Below are 20439 nucleotides of genomic sequence, written 5' to 3' on the forward strand. Positions count from 1 at the left end.
TTTCAGTAACATGTCTTATATAACCGTATGAATTATTTATTTTGTCTTAATATCAACAGATATGGATTTAAGGATTGAGTGACGGAGTTGGGTTTAACACCGCTTTTAACAATATTCCAGTTATGGGCGTGTCAGTTTAATGTGAGAGGAAAGCCCGAAGTGATGCAGGTCTCAGACGTTTACCACTTCGGTAAAACCCACGAGAACTGGTATAGTGTTGACAAACCTAGAAACATAATCTGGGCGAAACACGAGTGGGCCACCCGTGCCCCATAGATTTGAGGATTGTTTTCTGTGAGCGAAAGGTTGAGTTATATAAATGTTAAACTATACTTGCCTATCTAATATCATTCACATGTAATTACTTGATCTTGACACATGAAGGCTGACCGCATGTGGTAAAACTTGAATCAAGGCTGAAGAGTAAATATCATGTGCCTCCCTTCCCGTAACTGAATGACACGAAGCGGGGATCCATTTCTTTTAAAACGCATGTGTGACGTTATCCTATTGTTTAAACAACCTATTATTTTCCTATAAAGTACAGTTCGTTGTCAAATATCTATGCCCTCGTCATCTTGAAACCACATGTCATTTAATGCTTTGACTTCAATCTTAAAGAAAATGTATGTCTACATCGACTCGAACCCGCATCGTATGGAGATCATGCGACAGCGATGTGTACACTCTGTGTGAATTTAACTAAATTAAATAATTGCTATAAATATTTTATGATATTATAAGGCTAAAAATGTAATATGAATTGTGTGGTTATAAAACAATGTTACCTAAATCAATATTCATGTTAAAGTAATGTGATAACCCTTTATCAGAAATGTAAAACAACAACAACCTGAAACACATGTATCCTTGTCCCGGGCTCTACATGTCATGTTCTCAAAACGTGCTAGCGATTTATAATATACTGGTTGAGGGCCCCACGAAATTGTAAACCATGTACTGAACAACTTGTGACAGAGAACGTGCGTCAGCAGCATTTAATACATTGCACGCGCATCACACAAGAACGACTCACAAAGTATGAATACAAACTACAATCTGTTGTCATTTATGTTTTGTCAAAGAATAAACATGTCTAAAATTGGAGACATTTGTCGTAACTGTCGGCTCGTGAGAATCCTCGTGTGTTCTCCTTTACGGTGACGGTGGATATACCTTCTCTTCAGTATACAGTGCATGACATTGTCATATTTCCGTACTTCCTCTTAACCCCTTTTCATATTTAGTTTATGCACAAATTGTTCATCATTATTGTGTTTTCCAAAGTTGTTTGACACAAATGCGTGAATGTTATTTATCACAATGTAAATAACCGTGTTGATATCATGAGCAACAGTCAGTCACACCACACGTTGTAAACATCTGATGCCCATTTATTGATTTTATATAAACTACGAGGACATATATTCTGCAACGAAATCGATTAAATGATAAGCAACTAGCAACAGGTTGACACACTGGCATACTACGGGAGACATTGTCACATCAATGTAGAAGGAACATGCATAGGCTGACACATGACTTCACCTGGTTATGGGGAAGTGCACTCGATGAAGCCTTTTCCCAGGGGAATGTATGCATGTTTGACGTGTCACGAGCCATGCATTACATTATATGTAAATATGTGTGTTGCCATGCCTGATCTACTTCTTTCATACAGAAAACCCCAAACAGCAACTATCCTTTTTAAAACGCTTTTTTGTTCATTTTACTAAGCACATATTTGGGCACATCAAATGTCAATAGATAGTTTGTGTGTCATGTGAAACGCATGGTGTCATAAATATCAGTCACATTTGTCCAACAGAATTCACTTCTTGGTGGTTCACAATGAACAGATCTAAATAGAAACGTAATATACTTCCTGGTCTGTGCGCCAGAGTGTCACAATGGCGGTGTGGGCCAGGGTTGTGTTTTGGGTGGCCAGTCTGAGTCTCGCAGCGGGTAAGTTCATTCGTTACCTACATGAGATTAATCACAATATATTTGAGTATCAATTCTCATTAATGAGTTCTACTTTTACACAATCGTTGAGACACGTGTACCGAATGGTATATCAGACAACATTGTCATTGTTGAACTGGTACCTGAAATCACCTTGTGTCATATATTAGGAAAATTATACCAGCGAGTTCTCTCAATATACTCAAATGTCGCCTAATAGACAATTGACATTTTTTTTAAATTTATTTACTGTCACAATATAATCATATCATACATGGTAATGAAGTATGCAATGGTGGTATGTCATCTTAATATGCTGAAATGCTGTATGACATACGATGGCCTCCGAGGTCTCGTGGAAAAGCGTCCGCCCGGAGGTTCTATACCCGGCCGCGTCATACCAAAAGATGAGTCAGTATAGTGTGTCTGAGTGGGGTATTCATGTTAAACAGCCACACACACACACACACACACACACACACACACACACACACACACACACACGCACGCACGCACGCACGCACGCACGCACGCACGCACACACACACACACACACACGCACGCACGCACACACACACACACACACACACGCGTCGTTATTTTGGTACAATAATCTGGCACGCGAGGTTAAACCCCATAACACCTCACCTAGATGACATACGATCAAGTACATTCATTGTATCACTAACGCGACCACTGTGGCCTGACGGGAGCACAGTAGGCGAGATACACACACATTTAGACCCTATCATCACTAGTTAAACACAAATCTAGCTTTTAATGTTTGCTCGCGTCGATAGTGGGAAAGGTTGACTCGCCGCCTCTCGCCACCCGACATTACTTCCTGATTGACTGTCACGGTTGAATCAAAAGGCTTGTTATTGTGTGAATACCAGTCGTGATACTCATTCTCGGATTACCGTCACGCGTGGATACGTCTGTGTTTAGAAATTGAAATGCAAATTTTGTGTGACAAAAGTCACTTCAAAGAACAGGTCACAGGGATTCAACTGGGTATAGATTACCTACTGATCATTCGTGAACTGCTTTGTATCAGGTTTGTAATGGAGACACGCTGACCTGTAAAGATCAATGTGTCTCTATTACAAAAGTCTTCAAACTGGAAAAAACAAGTTTGACGGCTTGTATTATTCAAGTGCAAACGATACAACTGACATTCCGAATTATATAAAGATTACGTTATATCAGGGGCGGATTCATGATTAGGGCAGTGGGGGTGGGGTGCGTGGTGTGCACCCAAAAGCATACAAAAATCACAAACACTATATGTAAACATTTATCTCATTTACTTTATTAACATGGCAATGCATACACAATGTCAAAATGTCATCAGATGTTAAACAAAATGTGTGTGGCCAAAACTCCCCCGACACCTGCCCCCCATTCCTGCCGCGTTATCCCCTGAATCCGACACTGTTATATTGTTATACTATACTTGGGAGAAATATATTGGAACAGTTCCGAGTGCTGTTAACTATTTGTGAAGCAATGTAATTCAGATAAGAAGGAAACAGGACTTTGGTGTCTGATGCATGGTCACAATTTGCATGTTCAATCAATCAATGTTTTATTCCAACAAACCACCATAGGTGGTACAGGAACAATACAAATAAAGTTATAACATAAACAATAAATTGTAGTGATCACTTGGTAAGTTGTAGATTATAGTGTTGTACTCATCTTCTGACAGCATTATTAATAATTCTTATAAATCTGGAGATATTTTTCACGATTAAGCAATTATTTGAGGTACACAAAACCTTGAGCTTTGCGAGATTCGGCCATTTACAAAGATAAATTGGAATATAATGTGATCTCATGGTATCAAAAAAGGAGCATTTAAATAAATAATGAAACTCGTCGGCTATCGCCGGTGAGCTACATAGGTTACAATTTCTATTAATTCTCGGTATATTTTTCCAGCGGCCTGTCTCTACAGGTAAATAATGATTCGATGTCAGAAATGACATAATAGGTCGAGAGAAATAATCAGGTAACAGGAGGTATTTTTCAAACGACGGTAAATCTTTGAACAATTTATAGTAATTACCTTTTGAACTTTTATCTATATCATCCCTCCATTGTTGTATAAAATGATCTTTCAGTACTGTTTCTACCATAGAGACAAGCCACTGTTTACAAACGCAACCAGGATTATCAAATACATATGTCAAGCCACAACTGTTTAAAATACTTTTTATGTGAGATATCCATACGTTACTATTACTAATATTGAGGGTGTGATCTAATTTGAACAGTTTAAGGATGTGTGATGACAACTTGAAAGGAGAAGATATGGTTTCTAAGTTATACCAAAATGAGATCATTCTTTTAGCAATTGTAATGTTCACAGGAAAACGTCCAAGTTCACCGTAAACCATAAAGTTAGGAGTTGATGATCGCAACCCAGTAGCAAACTTTAGAAATTTAAGGTGAAATTTTTCCATGTTTATAACATTTTCACAACCCCATATTTCACATCCATACAAGGCTATAGGTAGTATTAAGATATCAAACAATTGGATTACAGTATCAAGTGCTAGATTGAGGTTTCTTGATTTTTTCAGGAGTGCAAACATGGCCTTTTTAGAGCTAGACAGTAAATCGTTTATTGCGGTATAAAATCTTCTATTGCGATGAAAGTTGATACCTAGATACGTATAATTATCTACAATTTCAATTGGTTTAGAATCAAATTGAAAAGATAATTTAGATTTTTTACCCACGCCTCCTCCAAATTTAATAATCTTAGTTTTGGCAATGTTAACATTGAGTTTCCACACATCGCAGTATTGTTTGAACACATCAAGAGAATTTTGGAGATCTTTCTGGGATTCACCTAAAAGTATCGCATCATCTGCGTACAACAAAATAAAGAATTTAATACACATATACACATAATCATCATGAACACAAGTGATGTCAACGCCCCTACAAACTTTGCTCTCAAGATATACATCTAAATCATTGAGAAAAATCGAAAATAATAATGGAGAGAGATTTTCTCCTTGTCGAACCCAGGAATAACTATAAAAGAAGTTAGAAATTTGGTTATCAACCAAACGCAAGATTTTATATTACTGTACATGTTTTTCACTAACTTGAAGAATCTCCCCTCTATATTGTATGATAACATCTTGTACCATAGGCCTACTCTCCAAATGCTGTCGAACGCTTTTGTGAAATCGATAAAAGCACAAAAAAGTTTTCGTTTTGATTTTTAGAAATACTGATTTAGCATATTTAAGATGAATATATTATCAAGTGTTGACATATTTTCTCGAAAGCCAGCCTGCGATGAGCTAAGAATTTCATTTGATTCTAAGTAACTATTTAATCTGGAATTCAAAAGACAAGTAAATAACTTTCCTAAACAGCTCAGAATGGTAATTGGCCTATAAGAGTTCGGTTCAAGAGAGTCACCTTTTTTCTTATATATTGGGCGAATCATTCCCGTCAACCAAGAGTCAGGGATAACACCAGTGGATAAAATCAAATTAAAAAACGAAACGTAAAGGTCACCCAGAATATCAATTGAATCAATCAAATAATCATTTTCAATTAAGTCAAGGCCTGAGGATTTATTACGCTTCAGTCGCGAGATAGCTGAGCGTATTTCTTCTAAAGTAATATCTCTGTTGAGAGTCGAGTTATCATATGAACAGGGGTTGAGATCTTCTTCTATAACATCATTGTCGCCGAGGTATGAGGCATTAATCGATTTGAAAAAATTATGAAATACTTCTATGTTCGGTGTTAGTGAATTATTATCATTCACCTGTGAATTAAGTGTTTTCCAGAACTCTTTGGGCGAGTGTTTAAATCTATTACGTAACATTATACTTGTTTCATATTTATGATCCCTTATATGCTTATTTAAGCATTTCTTATACAACTTGCCATGATGGCGATACATTGAATAATTTACTTGATTACGAACTTTTTTGAAACGACGTTTCGATTTACGGTAAAGCCGTCTAATGTCCCGACATTCCTTACTGAACCAGGGCTTATTCGTCTTGACGCGCTTACGTGTATTACCGGGAGATGTAGTTCGTTTGACTCCGAAGGTAGTCCGTGCGGCATCGACCAGCACGTGCGTTATGTCCTCAGCTAACCTATTGACCTCAGTATCAACATCAACATCAAAACTGTCATAACAAACAGCATCACTTCTATCTCGCAACTGCCTTATAACTTCTACATCAATGTTATTTCGGAATACACTAGCCCTATCAATATTGTAGCGTCTAGGCCTGTTTCCGGTATTAGTTTTTGAAGAATTTAAAGTCTCAGAGACAGATTCATCTCTTTTTTTAACCTTACTTGCCAGCGATAGGGTAACAGGGCAGTGTACATCTGATAGCACAGGTGAGAAATCAAGAACATCAACATCATTAATCAAAGGCATACAAGCAGCAGAGACAATGACGTAATCAATTAAACTCTTATCATTACAGGTGGTTCTTCCAATATTGAGATCATTACCTATTCGGCCATTGCATATGTATAAATTAAGGCTCCTACACAAGTCAATAAACTGTTTACCATAATTGTTAATTTTACCCATGTCCATACTATGCCTATGTTTTGGCATACGAGCGTTTTCCAATACTACATCTGGATCAAGGTCATTACTAATTTCATCACAGTCTAAACCAAATTCCTCTAAAACAAAATGATCAATAACAGTATAATCATTGATAGTTGACGTTCTCGCATTAAAGTCACCGAGTAACATGACATAATCTGTGCGTGTCAGGGCCTGCAAAACCGACTGTTCTACCTGATAAAACACATCATCTGGAGCATATTTCGATCCTTCAGGTGGGATATAAACTACCCCAGCTTCCATATCCTGTGGGATGTTGAGCAGAGTCTTTGAGATTCTGAACCAGAGAATGTTGTCATGTTCAGCGTGTAATAACGTTATATATTGCACAACAGTATTTCTTACTGCAAGCGCAATGCCACCAGAACGTCTCTTTGCTTTAGAACGATGTTGCAAAAATATTTTATAACCATTCAACCTGAATTCATCAAATGAGTCAGTTTTTGTTTCCTGAAAACATAAAATATCATTATTTTCAATTAAATCAATAAACTCGGGGTACTCGAGTCTTTTTCGTAAACCACAACAATTCAAACTCACTAAACATACACCTTCCTGAGATAACGTATTAAAGTCATGTTGATCATTTATTACACTCTCACTATGTGAGCTGGAGTCAGAGTCAGAGTCAGTGTGTGCGGTGTCCTGTCCACCGGCGTGTCCCTATTGCTTGTTGTCCTGTGTGCGGCTGTTCGTGGTCCTCGCTGCACTGCTTGCTGGGGCTCTGTATGGGGGAGGCACGGGCACGGGCTGGAGACGGTTATCAACGTAGAGCTTATCTACAACGATGTGAGCTCTCTTTTTCTCAGCTCTTGCAACTTTCATCAGGGGCATAAGAACATTTCTCCTATAATCTGAGACTTCCCCCGGGAACTGTTCTGAGATAACATATGGTGTACCGGCCAGCATTTTACCGCATCTCTTCACTGCGTCTCGTTCCTTTGTTAACAAGAATTTGGCGATAATCGGCCGATGTTTGTCTTCACCCGTGTATTGAGGGGTACGTCTCCTACCTATTCTATGAACTCGCTGAAACTGTAAGTTCTCACTGTCAAATTTAAGCTGTTTTTCAGTAAAGTTTCTCAGAACCTTCTCTGTGTCCTCAGTTTCAAAGCGTTGATCATTTTGCCTTCGTACCGGGGATGGACTTTCAGGGATATTGGAAAAGATCAGGTTATCGCGCATCGATCGGCACTGTTGATCGATAAGGGATTCTTTCAAAGAAAGATTATGTAATTTCAGATCATCTAGAGCACTGGTCTTTTGTTTAAATACAGAAATGTCACTCTTCATGTTTTCAATGTCAACCTTCCACTCGTCGAATTTATCGCTTATGTACTTTGTCTTTGTACTAGCTTCTAGACCCCTCACGTCATCTTGCAACTTATCCAAAGCTTGAACTTTAAGTTCGAGCCTTGCAACATCTGTCTTGATGCCATCAATATTCTTTTCAATAATATCAAGTCGTGACACATGCTTTTCGATATTTGACAGTTTTTCAAGTATGATGTCATGTGGAGAGGGGACGTGCGGTGCATGTGACGGTGACTGCATGTACATGTAGCCCACCTGTGGGTAGCCTCCGCCCACTCCCGTGGAGTTATCCACGTGTGTGTGGAGGACACCTTGCGTTGGCGTGGAGGTCACATTTTCTTGCACAATATTTTGTTGCATGGCGGAGGATATAACATCATGTGTTTGATCAGATGGTGTAGAAAAAACAGATCTGACAGTGTCCAGTGACTCTCTTATCAAACTACCTGTGTCTGACGACATCGGAGGTGAAGTGGATGACGCCATGTTTGTTTTTGACATGAAGGCTGAGCTGTCCAAGTCAGACGAAGTGTTTGAAGATACTTGCCGTTTCTTCTTGCTTGGTCGCTGTCTTGGCATGGTTTAAGACAAGAGGATCATGTAAATCCGCCTCTCGCCTTATTTTGAGTAAAATGAGTTCAAATTAAGCCATAACTAAGGAAAAAGACGAGAGCTGATGTAAACATGTCCTGTCTCCCAAGTGATCACGTGATTCATCGTTAGTGGGAAGGAAAGCTATATACAAGATGCCGTTTGCCGTCAACATGCCCACGTTCAACTCACCCTAAGAAACTTTATTATCAATAAACTAACGATCAATTGCCTTAAGTAAACTTGGAGCAAAACCTGACTGTTTATTCTGTTCCTTGTATAAGCCGTTGTACACACATAAACACACTCATAGGTATAAGGATTTTGTTCAAACATACTTCAGTGTTTAGTTTGTTGAGGAGATGTATCACACGCCTTCACACGTGTGTGTACACCTGACAAACCGTTCAGTTCAGTAGGACAGAGTCGCTTAAGGGCCAACGGGAGATTAATGCACTTCAGCGAGAGACTATTAAAGGGACATTGTCGCATCGTCGCCCTTATACGAACAAGCAACCAGCTCCCAAATTAAAAAAAGCGCGACAATGCGACAATGATCGCATTGTCTCGCTTTGAATAATATTTTTTAGTTGACCTTAGGGTGAAAATGCGACCACGCGACGTTTTAAAAGGTTAAAATACATAGCGTTGTCGCATTGTCGCCCAGTCTAAAATGCGTGATAAAGCCGTTAAAATGCGCCACAATGCGACAATGCGACCACGCAACATATTGATAATTGCTATGTTGTCGCCCTTTGCGATTAATGGTGCGCATGTTTACTAACTGAATTAATCTACGCACACGAAGACATGGTTATACTCTTTTTGTCTATACCCCAGTTGTCTTTTGTTAGGTCCAGTTGTTCTGAAAGTCGCAAGGGCCCTGGGGCTGCTTTTCTCGTAATCAAAACAGTTCTTTTATTGTTGCTTTAGACGTTATCTCATACATCCAGATTGTCGGTGTCGTTTTTGTCTATAAACGAAACGAATTTCACAGCAAGAAAAAAACTCTTTGCATTTCTATTAGATCTAATTCCGGTATCCGACAACTAATCAAATCCAAGAGGGCTCACGGATATGCGTTAACTTCAGAAACATATGATCGTGAGTTCGAATTCCCGGTTCGCCCTGATTATTTATGTTGCTTGTTTTGTACCTACATCACTTCCGGCTTTCCTCCCGCATCTGGCTGACACTCAGTGACATCGTAAAAAACTGTTCAGGCAAAGTTAAACAATACTCAATCACACACTCACTCACTCATGACATCCTTTTGGACGAAACGACGCCTAAAGAGCTTGGTATTCATCACTGAAACCAACCGGAGCCCAGGGCTGGACTGTTGTGACATGTCGGGTCACGGCACGCGAATGCATGACCGAAGACCAACCTTGTTAGAGACGATTATACAATAAGTAGAGACGTTAACGCCACTGGCGTCTTGCAGGTCATTTCTTATTGTGGTGGCAGTCACGAAGCTATGAGGCCTGCATGCTGCTTTGATAGCGGATCCAAATATCGGGTATTGATTCCATGCCCTGCTGATCTGACTCTGACTGACATCAAGACATCACAACATGACGATGGGTTTATCCAGTTCCAAGCATGGACAGACGTGCATTCACTTGTTGCAGTCCCTTGTGGCAAATGTTGTTGTGCTCTCTTATAATGATGTGCAAATTAAAGATTCTGTCATGGTACAGAGCAGAGCGGATTGTACGATTCCGACTACTAGTATATTATGAATATGTGTTTATGAATCACTATCAAATAGTGATGAAAGCGGGTGTTCGTAAAAAGGTGAGCGTATCCTACCCCTCCGGTGCTAAACAACATCGAAGTTGGATTAATACATACCTGAAAATGAATCACAGTTTTTTAAAGTAAAAGCAATATATATATATATATATATATATATATATATATATATATATATATATATATATATATATATATATATATTAGGTTACAGTGGCTGTGTGTATTCAGTGATACCTAGCCTTCATTATCACCTACACCTTCACTGCTTACTGGGCCCAGAGCATGCACATTGTTACATTCACATGGATGCAGTTAGGAAATCGATATCCACACTGCGAGCACGGGTTATAACTCTTTGTCAGTCAGCACCATACCCGTGATAGGGCATCGTAGGTCCTGGGTTCTCATCCTAGATTCTCCCCAATTATGATCAATGGTATGTCAACCCCAGTCCTTGTTGGATTATGGACAATCCTTCCACATCAAACTGACAGGCCGTGAACTACTGTTCTTGCCACCACGTAGACAGTTAACCAAGCCTGTATTATATACAGAACCATACTAACAAAGAGAGATGGGGGATTAGAATACCTTCATCACCTTTGTGCAGAACTTGGATAACGTGGACATCAGAGGATGTTTTCCTACAGCAGTCTCAGAACACCAAACATTGTCCTTCGTGTAGCGGAGGGGCGCAGTTAAAGTGCCTTGTATTTTCTTACCCTTCCTTGGCCTAAAGAATATGAAGTAATATGTATAAAGTATCAGTATTTTGCAGGAAATATGTAATTTTTAGAAATGAAATTATGTAAATAATAACTCATTGTATTACCCATGAGGTTAATATCACTGTATAGTGTACGTCATTCGGGCGGCATTGCATGGTCATTCGAATCTTATTATAGCGTAAGGTACAATGTATGATGTCGTTCTCGCCCGGGAAATACAAAAATTCTGCAATCCGTTTCGTAAAATCACACAAAGCAAGTCATGCACGTATAATAATCTCCACATCGCATATGTGAAGTACATGTATTAACCATTGTATTGCCTATAATTATTCAATGTTGCAAACTGAAATATTCATTTCCATACATGTCAATATCAAGGCATATATACAGATCACAGAACGCCAGTCATATCGATAGTTATATGCATTAGTGACTTGGGTTTAACACCGTTTTGAACAGTATTCAAGTAATATCACGGCGTGTCAAGTAAATGTGGGAGTAAGGCCCAAAGTAATGCAATTCTGAGACGTTCACTAATTTCATGATACCACGAACACAGGTAGGGTGCAGACAAACCTATAAAACACAATTGGGGCGAACCAGGATTCGAACCCAAGATCACAGGTTTCTGGCGTGCCTGAGGGACGCGTCTTTGCTCAGCGAATTGCGACTGGGTCACCGGTGCCCCGATAGACACAACGGCAGATGGAAAGACAGACATACGGACAACTTACTTCAGGAGAGCTTTTTTCGAATCTCTAAGTTTAAAGATTCACCTTCGTGATGCCTAAAGAGGTTCTGAATCACTTCCACAGCAATTTACAACAGATCAATCTTACTTAAAGACGTTAGACACAATACGTGAAACCCACTACAACGCTCTGAGATGTAACACGAAAAGAGTGTATAGTGTACTTGTACCGAATAATAAAACAAATAATACCTTTCCATGCTATATTTTGATGTACGTGGCACCCAAGTATAATGGGGTAGGCCTCAAATGCCATGATTTACAATCACTATTAAAAATTGTCTAAGCTTACACATTAACACATTAAACACATTAACGTAATCGTGTAATTAAACTTACTTTGTAGTATGTATTACTATTTAAGTTTGTTAACTACATACAAGTATGGTGAAAGAAGGACCAAAAACAGAAACAATCGAGGGAAGATAGGAACATATTTAATGTGGCTCCGGTATCCAAGGAGCAAGTACTCATGTAAATAGTTATTTAGAAGATCAAAACCCACTACAGAGTCACCATTTTCACGCATAATGTACAATATCCGACAAGCAACATAAATTTAGAAAAGAAATATGTAGATCTCCGCGCAAAACATTGAGTATTTGCACGCCCAAAGAAAGCTAGGGGTGTCAATCCAGATACCTGACAAGTGAGATAACTCATTATCTAGATATAATCAATCACATATTATGCTTGTCATTGAGTATTATTTAGATATAACACGATAAGCAGGTTTGATGTTCTACAATGTTTCTGTTTATCCATTAACAGCAATTTATTAATCATAAATAGCTATACTTCTAGTACAAAAAACAGAAAGAAAGAATATTTTAGAAATTCAGGGAGGTGAATGAAACCCTATACACTGTTTTCCCACTGAACATTCAGAGATGCATTGGAACAGTTATTTTTTATTACTTATCAGCTCATGTTTGAAAGGATAGCGAAGGTACATGTTGCAGGTTTCCACAATCATATACGGACATGTCGTTGCTTACCGACAATTACCATCCGATGTTTTCCAGTACCAGAACTGTCATGGATTAATACTTTAGCAGATTATGAAAACTTTACAGAGGATTTACAAATCAATTTGTACTTGCAAAAACTAGTCATTTTATTGCTTGAAGTAATCACCTTTTCTTTGCAAAAAGAAAAACATTTTAGCATTCAAATATCAGAATGAGTGAGTAGGGTTTTACGCAGCTTTTAGCAATATCCAAGCAATATCACAGCGGGGGACACCAGAAATGGGCTTCACACATTGTACCCATGTTGGGAATCGAACCCGGGTCTTCGGCGTGACGAGTAAACACTTTAACCACTTGGCTACCCGACCATCCCCATTCAAATATCATGCTGACATACATCTCCTGATGAATGTATGCTTCAACACTTGTGAAAAACACAAGAAATTTAACAAATGCAAGATATACAATGTTTACGATATGATAACAAGAGTCATCAGAAGATGACAAACCCGAAAGAACAAATCATCGAGTTTCTATCTAATCTGTCCATACGCTAGAGTAGTTATTGAGATATCAAAACAATACCATGGAATTTGTAGAAGGGGAGGTAATTCGTCACGGTAAACTTGCGTGTATTGTATCCAACGTCTTTAAATAAAAAATCGGATAATCTGCTTCTTCAAAACAAAAGTCATCATTAACAAGTTTCACTTTATCTTTTGAATGATTCGTTCACAACGACAAATGCACGTGCATCTCCATTACATAAAATTGTCTTTCTGTTTTGTATTCACATAAAGCTAGAAGAATACATCACAGAAGAGGGATCACCTTTCATGAAACTGACACAGTACATTGGCGACTTTTTAAATGTTTACTATAATCATTTCACCCTCAGTCAAGTTTGGTTTCCGTCATGAACATTCAAAGATCCATACAAGACATAACTGCCTCAAGCCAAGGTCATCTTAACGAATTTTTCCTTTTTTTTCATTATTGTGTACTATTTGGCACATGATATCGACCGATCCACCCTTATCCTGTTATCATTTGTAGTGGGTAGTTTAAACACAGAGCGATGAACGAGAATCCTTCACGGTATTAGTAATTATCAAATTAATATGCAAACAATATAGTTTGAATATAGTACTTTATGAACATGGGAATCAGATTGTACTTTTTTTACGCAGGAGGGCATATTGAAACATGTTTGTCCACATCAGCCGTGCGGCTTATTTAATTTACGGACTCAAACAAATGATTTGGATACACTATATTTCACAAAAAGTATAGTCGAGTATCCTAAGTTTGTATAGAGATGAAGTCAAACCTTAGCAATTCGTGTTACATTCAGTGTCAAATGCACTTACAGTCATCACGCTGAATAAATGTTTTAAGCAACTCCAACACACCCAAATATATGGTTTGTATATGTAAATAATATAAACTGACGTCCAAAAGAAACTTTACCAGAGTTTGAAATCACTCTTGCTCAAAAACAACAAAACATACATGCTTGAAGTGAAGTGTATTGAGAAGATCAATATATCAACATAATCAACACTGAAAATGACAATCATACCGCGACCGAGAATGACGTAAGAGCCCCCCAAAGTTGGGTGTGGTACAAAACTCGAGCTTTCAGAATCATGGACAATAGGCAGAGTACATAAACAATCGCTCACGTTCAAAAACAAGTCATTAGTAGCGTGTGTGACCACCAAATGCCTCAATACACGCAAAAACTCTTCGACGCACAGAAAAAGTCAGTCGTCTGGTGAGGTCACGTGGGATTTGACGCCATTCTTCTTGGAGGGCCAAGAAAACACGGACGCATATGTATGCATATATTTTAAAAACATATCGGTTATACTACAGGTGAGAGACAAAATGTCGCCCTGAACAAAACAGCATGGACGAGTACAACACGCCAACCTTCACAGCCTGCTGGTAATGCTGTAGATGGAGTGACTACTGCAAGCAGCGAGACGTTCTCAGTCCACACCAAGGTTGGTGAATCTACAGCCTGGTGGAAGGTGGATCTACAGACACAAGTACAGTCAGCACAGGTTAAAATCTACTTCAGGATAGACTGTAAGTGCATTATACTCATGTTAAAGCATGATTTATATGCTGCTTTCACTGCACCTTACCAGGATTCTTACTGTGACCGTCGTAAAAGGCGACTATCGGGATCGGGTGATCAGGCTCGCAGACTTGGTTGATGTATGTCATTGATCCCATTTTCGTCGATCGATGTTCATGACATTAATCACTGAATTGTCTGGTCCAGACTTGATTATTTACAGACCGCTGTCATATAGCTGGACTATTGCTGAGGGTGGCGTTAAACAACCAGCCAACTGTGACCGTCATAGTATACGTTGATGTTGTTATAATATATACATGAAACTCGCGTGTACAATACACGAAAATGGAAGCATTGCTATCAATATACTAACTTAAAGAAACCACAGTATATAACATAAGTTCACCTTAAACCCGAGTGGTGAGCGTTTGTCATTATAATAGTACTGAAATGATAATATCCAGTACTTAATTAACTTTTTATTGATTGATATTCTAGCTTTGTTATATCATTAAGTACTAATTTTACGTGAAAAGATAATATGGCCTGATAATTATAATTAAGGCTATGGATATCTTGAAAGTGTCTCAGTTTAAGAAAGAAAAAGGGCACCATGAAAATTTTGAACTGGAGTTTTGATGTTGTTTTATCCGAATAATCTGCACAAGCGTCATTCACAATGGCACTGCCACAACGTTCTTTAAAGGCAGTGATATATCTGTACAGCATCTGCAACCAGTTTGTCCATGTTGTGCTAAATATTGTCAACTCGTTCTATTTGACCACGCAGCTGTAAACATGAAGTCAATTTGACATAAGCGGTTGTGTAAGTTTGGCTGGGCTTCAGCTTCAGTGGGCTTTCCTAGGTTAAACCACAGGACCCGGTTGTACCAAATATTCATTAACTAATGTTTTCATTAATCCCTACTAGTTCCATTAATTCTAAATGTTTCATTAGTTATGAGTTATCAATGGTCATAATCGTGTGTCACTGTAAGACTAAAATTTCCATTAACTTGTAATTAGAGTAAGGTATTGCCATATATTTTACCACAATTCCGTTCTTGCAACCAAGCACCTTCTTCTTCCTGTCCTGTACCAAGTGATACAAGTTCTAGCAGTTCCCTTGACTCGAAAGCTTGATAAGTCATAATTACCGAATGCATTACTTCTGACGTTCGTGTTGTGATGTATTTTATGTATTTTGTAGCATTTCAGTGCAAAACATAAAGTTCTCTGACTGGACCCAGGGATGCATTTTATCAACTCATCAAGTTTGGTTCAGTGACAGTATGATTAATGACCCGTTTATATACGGATGGCGTCTTTAAAAGTTTGATACAGCAGCATGTAATTGCACATTTATTAATGGAGATTTAATGACAAGTTAATGTATCGTTAACGTTTGATACAACCGGGTCCAGATACTAATGTTTAACACATCATTACAACCTAAAACTTAATATCTGAATCAAGAGAGACGAGAAGAAGTGACAACGTTGAATTGTAAAATATAAAACGGATCGCGCCACTCGAGAGGATACATAACGTAAACAGTATTAAAATCGGACATGTTTTCAACTGATAATCACCAAAGCCAATTTTAAATAGTGCCGCAGTTGATAAATGTGTACGGTAAAATATAGCAGTTGTGTGTACATCTGGGTCAGTAATAGTACAGGCTAACAGCAACAGTAAAAATGGTAACAATTCACGTATCGTATTCTGTCAACGACTGTAATTGTCGACTTTGTCAACATATATATTATATCGCCATCCGTCTAGTAAACTGTAAATCTATGTTGGTAGCTTTTGTCGAATTTTAGATGACATACCAATCTCTGCCAAGGCAATGGTTGAAAACTAAATTCTTGTTAATTCATGATAACCCCCTTGATAATTTGCATTTACATATCAGAATGCCTTGTAACCATAAAACGCCAGATAAAAACTTATTCTAGAGTATCCGTCGAAACAGATTCCATTGGGCGCAGTGGGCGAGCGATCTAAAATCTAGTAGGCGCCAGGTGATGATCATGAGGTTGTATCCTGCTAGTGGCCATGTTGTTAAACCATTCAGCCTAGGCTTACATGTCTTTACGGTTTTGTCACCCCTAGTGTACAGTACAGTTACCCCTTGCACTCAAAGGAACCCAATCATCCATTGCTAGTTGACCAGATACATACAATAACATGTGACAAAACGTGTTGTATCACCATGGGCAAGTGACTTAGTTTAAATGTGTCTCTGTTCACACAGCAGGAAATGGGTACCCAATGTGTGGGGAGGGTGTAAAAACCGTCTGCACCTGAAGGCAGTATGGGTTGCATACTCCCCAGGGAGTTGAGAATGATACCGGGAGCCAGGGATCAGGGAAAACATATACCACAGTTGAGCAGCCATGTCTGGATAAGTGCGGAATGCAAATGTGTAATATGAATTTCGGCGCCAATGACCATCAAGGACGTTCTTTCGTGAACGGAAGTTTACTAGGAAAAGACAAGATTGATATGGCACTGAAATTAAATTAGGAAAAGACAAACTATACGAACCACAAAAAGTAAAACGCAGTCAAATCACATGGTAACAGGTCCTAAAAGGCTAAATAGCGGTGAAAAGTATATGAATGGAGGACCGAAAATCGGTGATGAGACAAAAGGTGGAACATGATCTCCAACGATGTCGTTAGCGTACGCTATGTGTTCTCCAATGAGTTACGATGCCAGCCCAAACCATTACACTCCTACCTCCTAAACTGACAACGTTGAGTAAGCAGACGTCACTAAAATGTTCCCCTGGACGACTGTAGACCCCTGCGGGACCATCAGAGCTGTCCATATGAAACCTGAACTTATCTGTGAACAGTATACCACCCCAGCCTCTGAACATAAGATGCTATCTACACCAAGCTAGGCGTGGAATCACGACCTAAAAGACGTGGAGATGTCATAATGAACATTTATCATGACCCATTATTAAATTTCATAACATATTTATTTCTACTGAGCTTTATGTGAAGCACTGTTATTTTCCCCCGTTAGTATACATATAATAAGGCTTATTACGGTACTGACTGTTTCATTTTGGAAGCCAGGTTAAGAAAACATCACAGTTGATACAAAATAGCTGGTGTGGCGCAATCGACTTATTATATTTATTACGCATATATACACTTGTATATCACGTTGTCGTAAGCCCACGCCGTACTGCCTTATCTATAATGTAGAGAATACTTCCGGGAGTTCCGGTATGAGTTTGAGTGCATGATGAATTGCCTCCAATTCAGCCGTGAATACTGACTGACCATCAGGCAAGCGAACTGAATGTGCTTGGGGTTTGGAGCTGTGGATAATGATCCCGTAACCAACAGTGTTGTTGATAGGATTCTTGGATCCATCAGTGTATATATGGGCCCAGCTGTCCCAGGTAGTTTGAATTTTAGTGATAGCTGCTGATCGTAGTAGGGTTGGGTTTTCTCTTTTAGTGACTTCTGATGTTAAAGCAGTGTCAACTTTGGGAGTTTTTAAAGTCCAGGGAGGGTGTAACCCTTTGTAGTGACTTTCTGGAGGCTGAATGTCATCGCAATTGTGACTTCGAATGAGTTCACGTAGTAATATCCCAGATGGCTTTAGTGAGGGATTTTTTCGAGTTAGGGCTTCATCTCGAGTGTTTTTGTCTTGCCATATCTTTTTAACCAAAGGGTTTGATGTTCGTCCCCAGAACGATAATATTGCCTGCTCTCTTCTTAGTTTCAATGGGCGTTCTCCCGTTTCTACTTGTAGTGCTTCTAGTGAGGTGTCTGTCGCTGCGCCTGTGACTAGCATTAAGGCTTTGTATTGTATTCTGTCTAGGCGCCTCAAGAGGGTATTTGATGCTGAATGAAAAGCCTCACAACCATAGTCAATTTTTGATCTGATAAGAGCTTTGTAGAGGTCCAGCTGAGTGTCCCTCGATGTGGCCCAAGATGTGCCTGAAATTGCCCGTAATACGTTCAGGACTTTTTGACATCTGTTTTCGACATATTCTATATGCTTGCGCCAAGTGAGGTGTTGGTCAAGGATCACCCCAAGAAATATTGCAGATTTTTCGAATTTGATATGTTTGCCTTTTATGGAGACACGGGGTATCATAGCATCTTTCCCCCGGCGTTTGAATAGAACTCCAACAGTTTTTTCACTTGAAAGGGTGAATCCCCATTTATTGTACCATTGGTCTACTCCGTCCAGGGCTGACTGGAGTTGTAGTAACTGTGTAATGGTAGCACATATATAGTAATGAACAACAATGGGCAGACAAAGATACAACGACGTAGCTTTGGACATTGGACATGTGGGCGTGATTAACCAACACAGTTCATGGGATGATCAATTAGGGCAATAAATGCCATACTATAAAAAGCAGTAGTTAAAGGGAAGTGATATGGTAGTCCAGGCTGACTGACAGTCAAAATACAATGAAATGTTGGTGAGGATTAACAACGGGGATTAGTGTCTTATAAATAATGACAATTAAGTTACGGAGATATATTCATGTCATGGCTACAGGGTAATTAGCCTTTGCAATCAAATGTACTTCAGACATTTGTAGTCGTAAATCAGTCGCTATGACAGTAATAAGAAAGAGAATTTATGGATGTAAACTTCTTTATTATGAGGAACGGGCGGTTGGGTGGCCTAGTGGTTAAAACGTTCGTTCGTCACGCCGAAGACCCGGGTTCGATTCCCGACAATGTGTGAAACTCATACCTGGTGATATTGCTGGAGTATTGATAAAAGCGGAGTAAAACCAAACTCACTCATTATTATGAAGAACACAACGTTTCAGGGCATATGCTTACTACTTCATCAGGTAAATGAATGCCGTGAGGCAGAGAGCATATATATGTACATGTAAGGACAACAATAATAAGATAACAAAAGGTGGAAACTTAACAAGGGAAGCCACCAGATAATTGGCGCTGCTATGTGATTAGCATTAGTCAATAGAACACAGTAATTAGCGCTGATAGTCCTGTCTACCAACAACAACAACGGGCGACAAAGAAAACTAAAAGGAGCCATTGGCATCAGGAGACACCACCCCGCCATGAACCGTGACCGTGACCTATCTGCCAAGTGCTTGGGACTTTTTGCTTTGATCTTTATCGGTGCCAATTTGTCGGTGGCTTCCTTTTGCTACTTCTATTCTTGTACCTATCAGTGCTTATTTACCCCGGCCTCCCGTTTGCCCATTGTCCATTGTCAGTTACCAATCAGTGATAATGCAGTCCTGGCTTCCAGTTGTCATAACCAGGAAGATTCAATGGAGCCATCGTTGAGATGTAGATTTACAATACCGTGGCGTTGATCTGAACGCAACATCCATTCACAATGAAATTTCACATGATGCATGAACAGCACGTGGAGGATGTTCACACAGAAGCAAAGAAATTGGTGCCCATTGGGGAACTCACAATCACTTTTGAAATTGAAGCTCACACGCTTAAATATGTTTCCGAGACAGTATTTCAATGAATAGATAAAATGGAGAATTGTTGTAACGCCAGAGGTGGTGATGTCAATATCCCAAGTTGGCCGAATGTCTGGCAAATATAAATGTGTAATTTCTCGACTGTGGGACAAGTATCGTCAAA

General features: G+C 39.1%; 1 protein-coding gene across 1 annotated transcript in view; it reads left to right on the plus strand.

The window, feature by feature from the left end:
* Nucleotides 1-1754: 1754 nt before the first annotated feature.
* The window catches only part of LOC124113977 (multiple epidermal growth factor-like domains protein 10), a 35372-nt gene continuing 16687 nt past the window's right edge, over nucleotides 1755-20439 (plus strand). The window contains exons 1-2 of the mRNA XM_048399409.1: nucleotides 1755-1965; nucleotides 14596-14811. Coding sequence (XP_048255366.1) covers nucleotides 1911-1965; nucleotides 14596-14811 — 271 coding nt within the window. The 5' untranslated portion in view covers nucleotides 1755-1910. The remainder of the gene's footprint in view (nucleotides 1966-14595; nucleotides 14812-20439) is intronic.

Source organism: Haliotis rufescens, unplaced genomic scaffold, assembly GCF_023055435.1.
Source record: "Haliotis rufescens isolate VD_foot unplaced genomic scaffold, xgHalRufe1.0.p SCAF_2, whole genome shotgun sequence".
In the NCBI taxonomy this organism is placed as follows: Eukaryota; Metazoa; Mollusca; class Gastropoda; order Lepetellida; family Haliotidae; genus Haliotis; species Haliotis rufescens.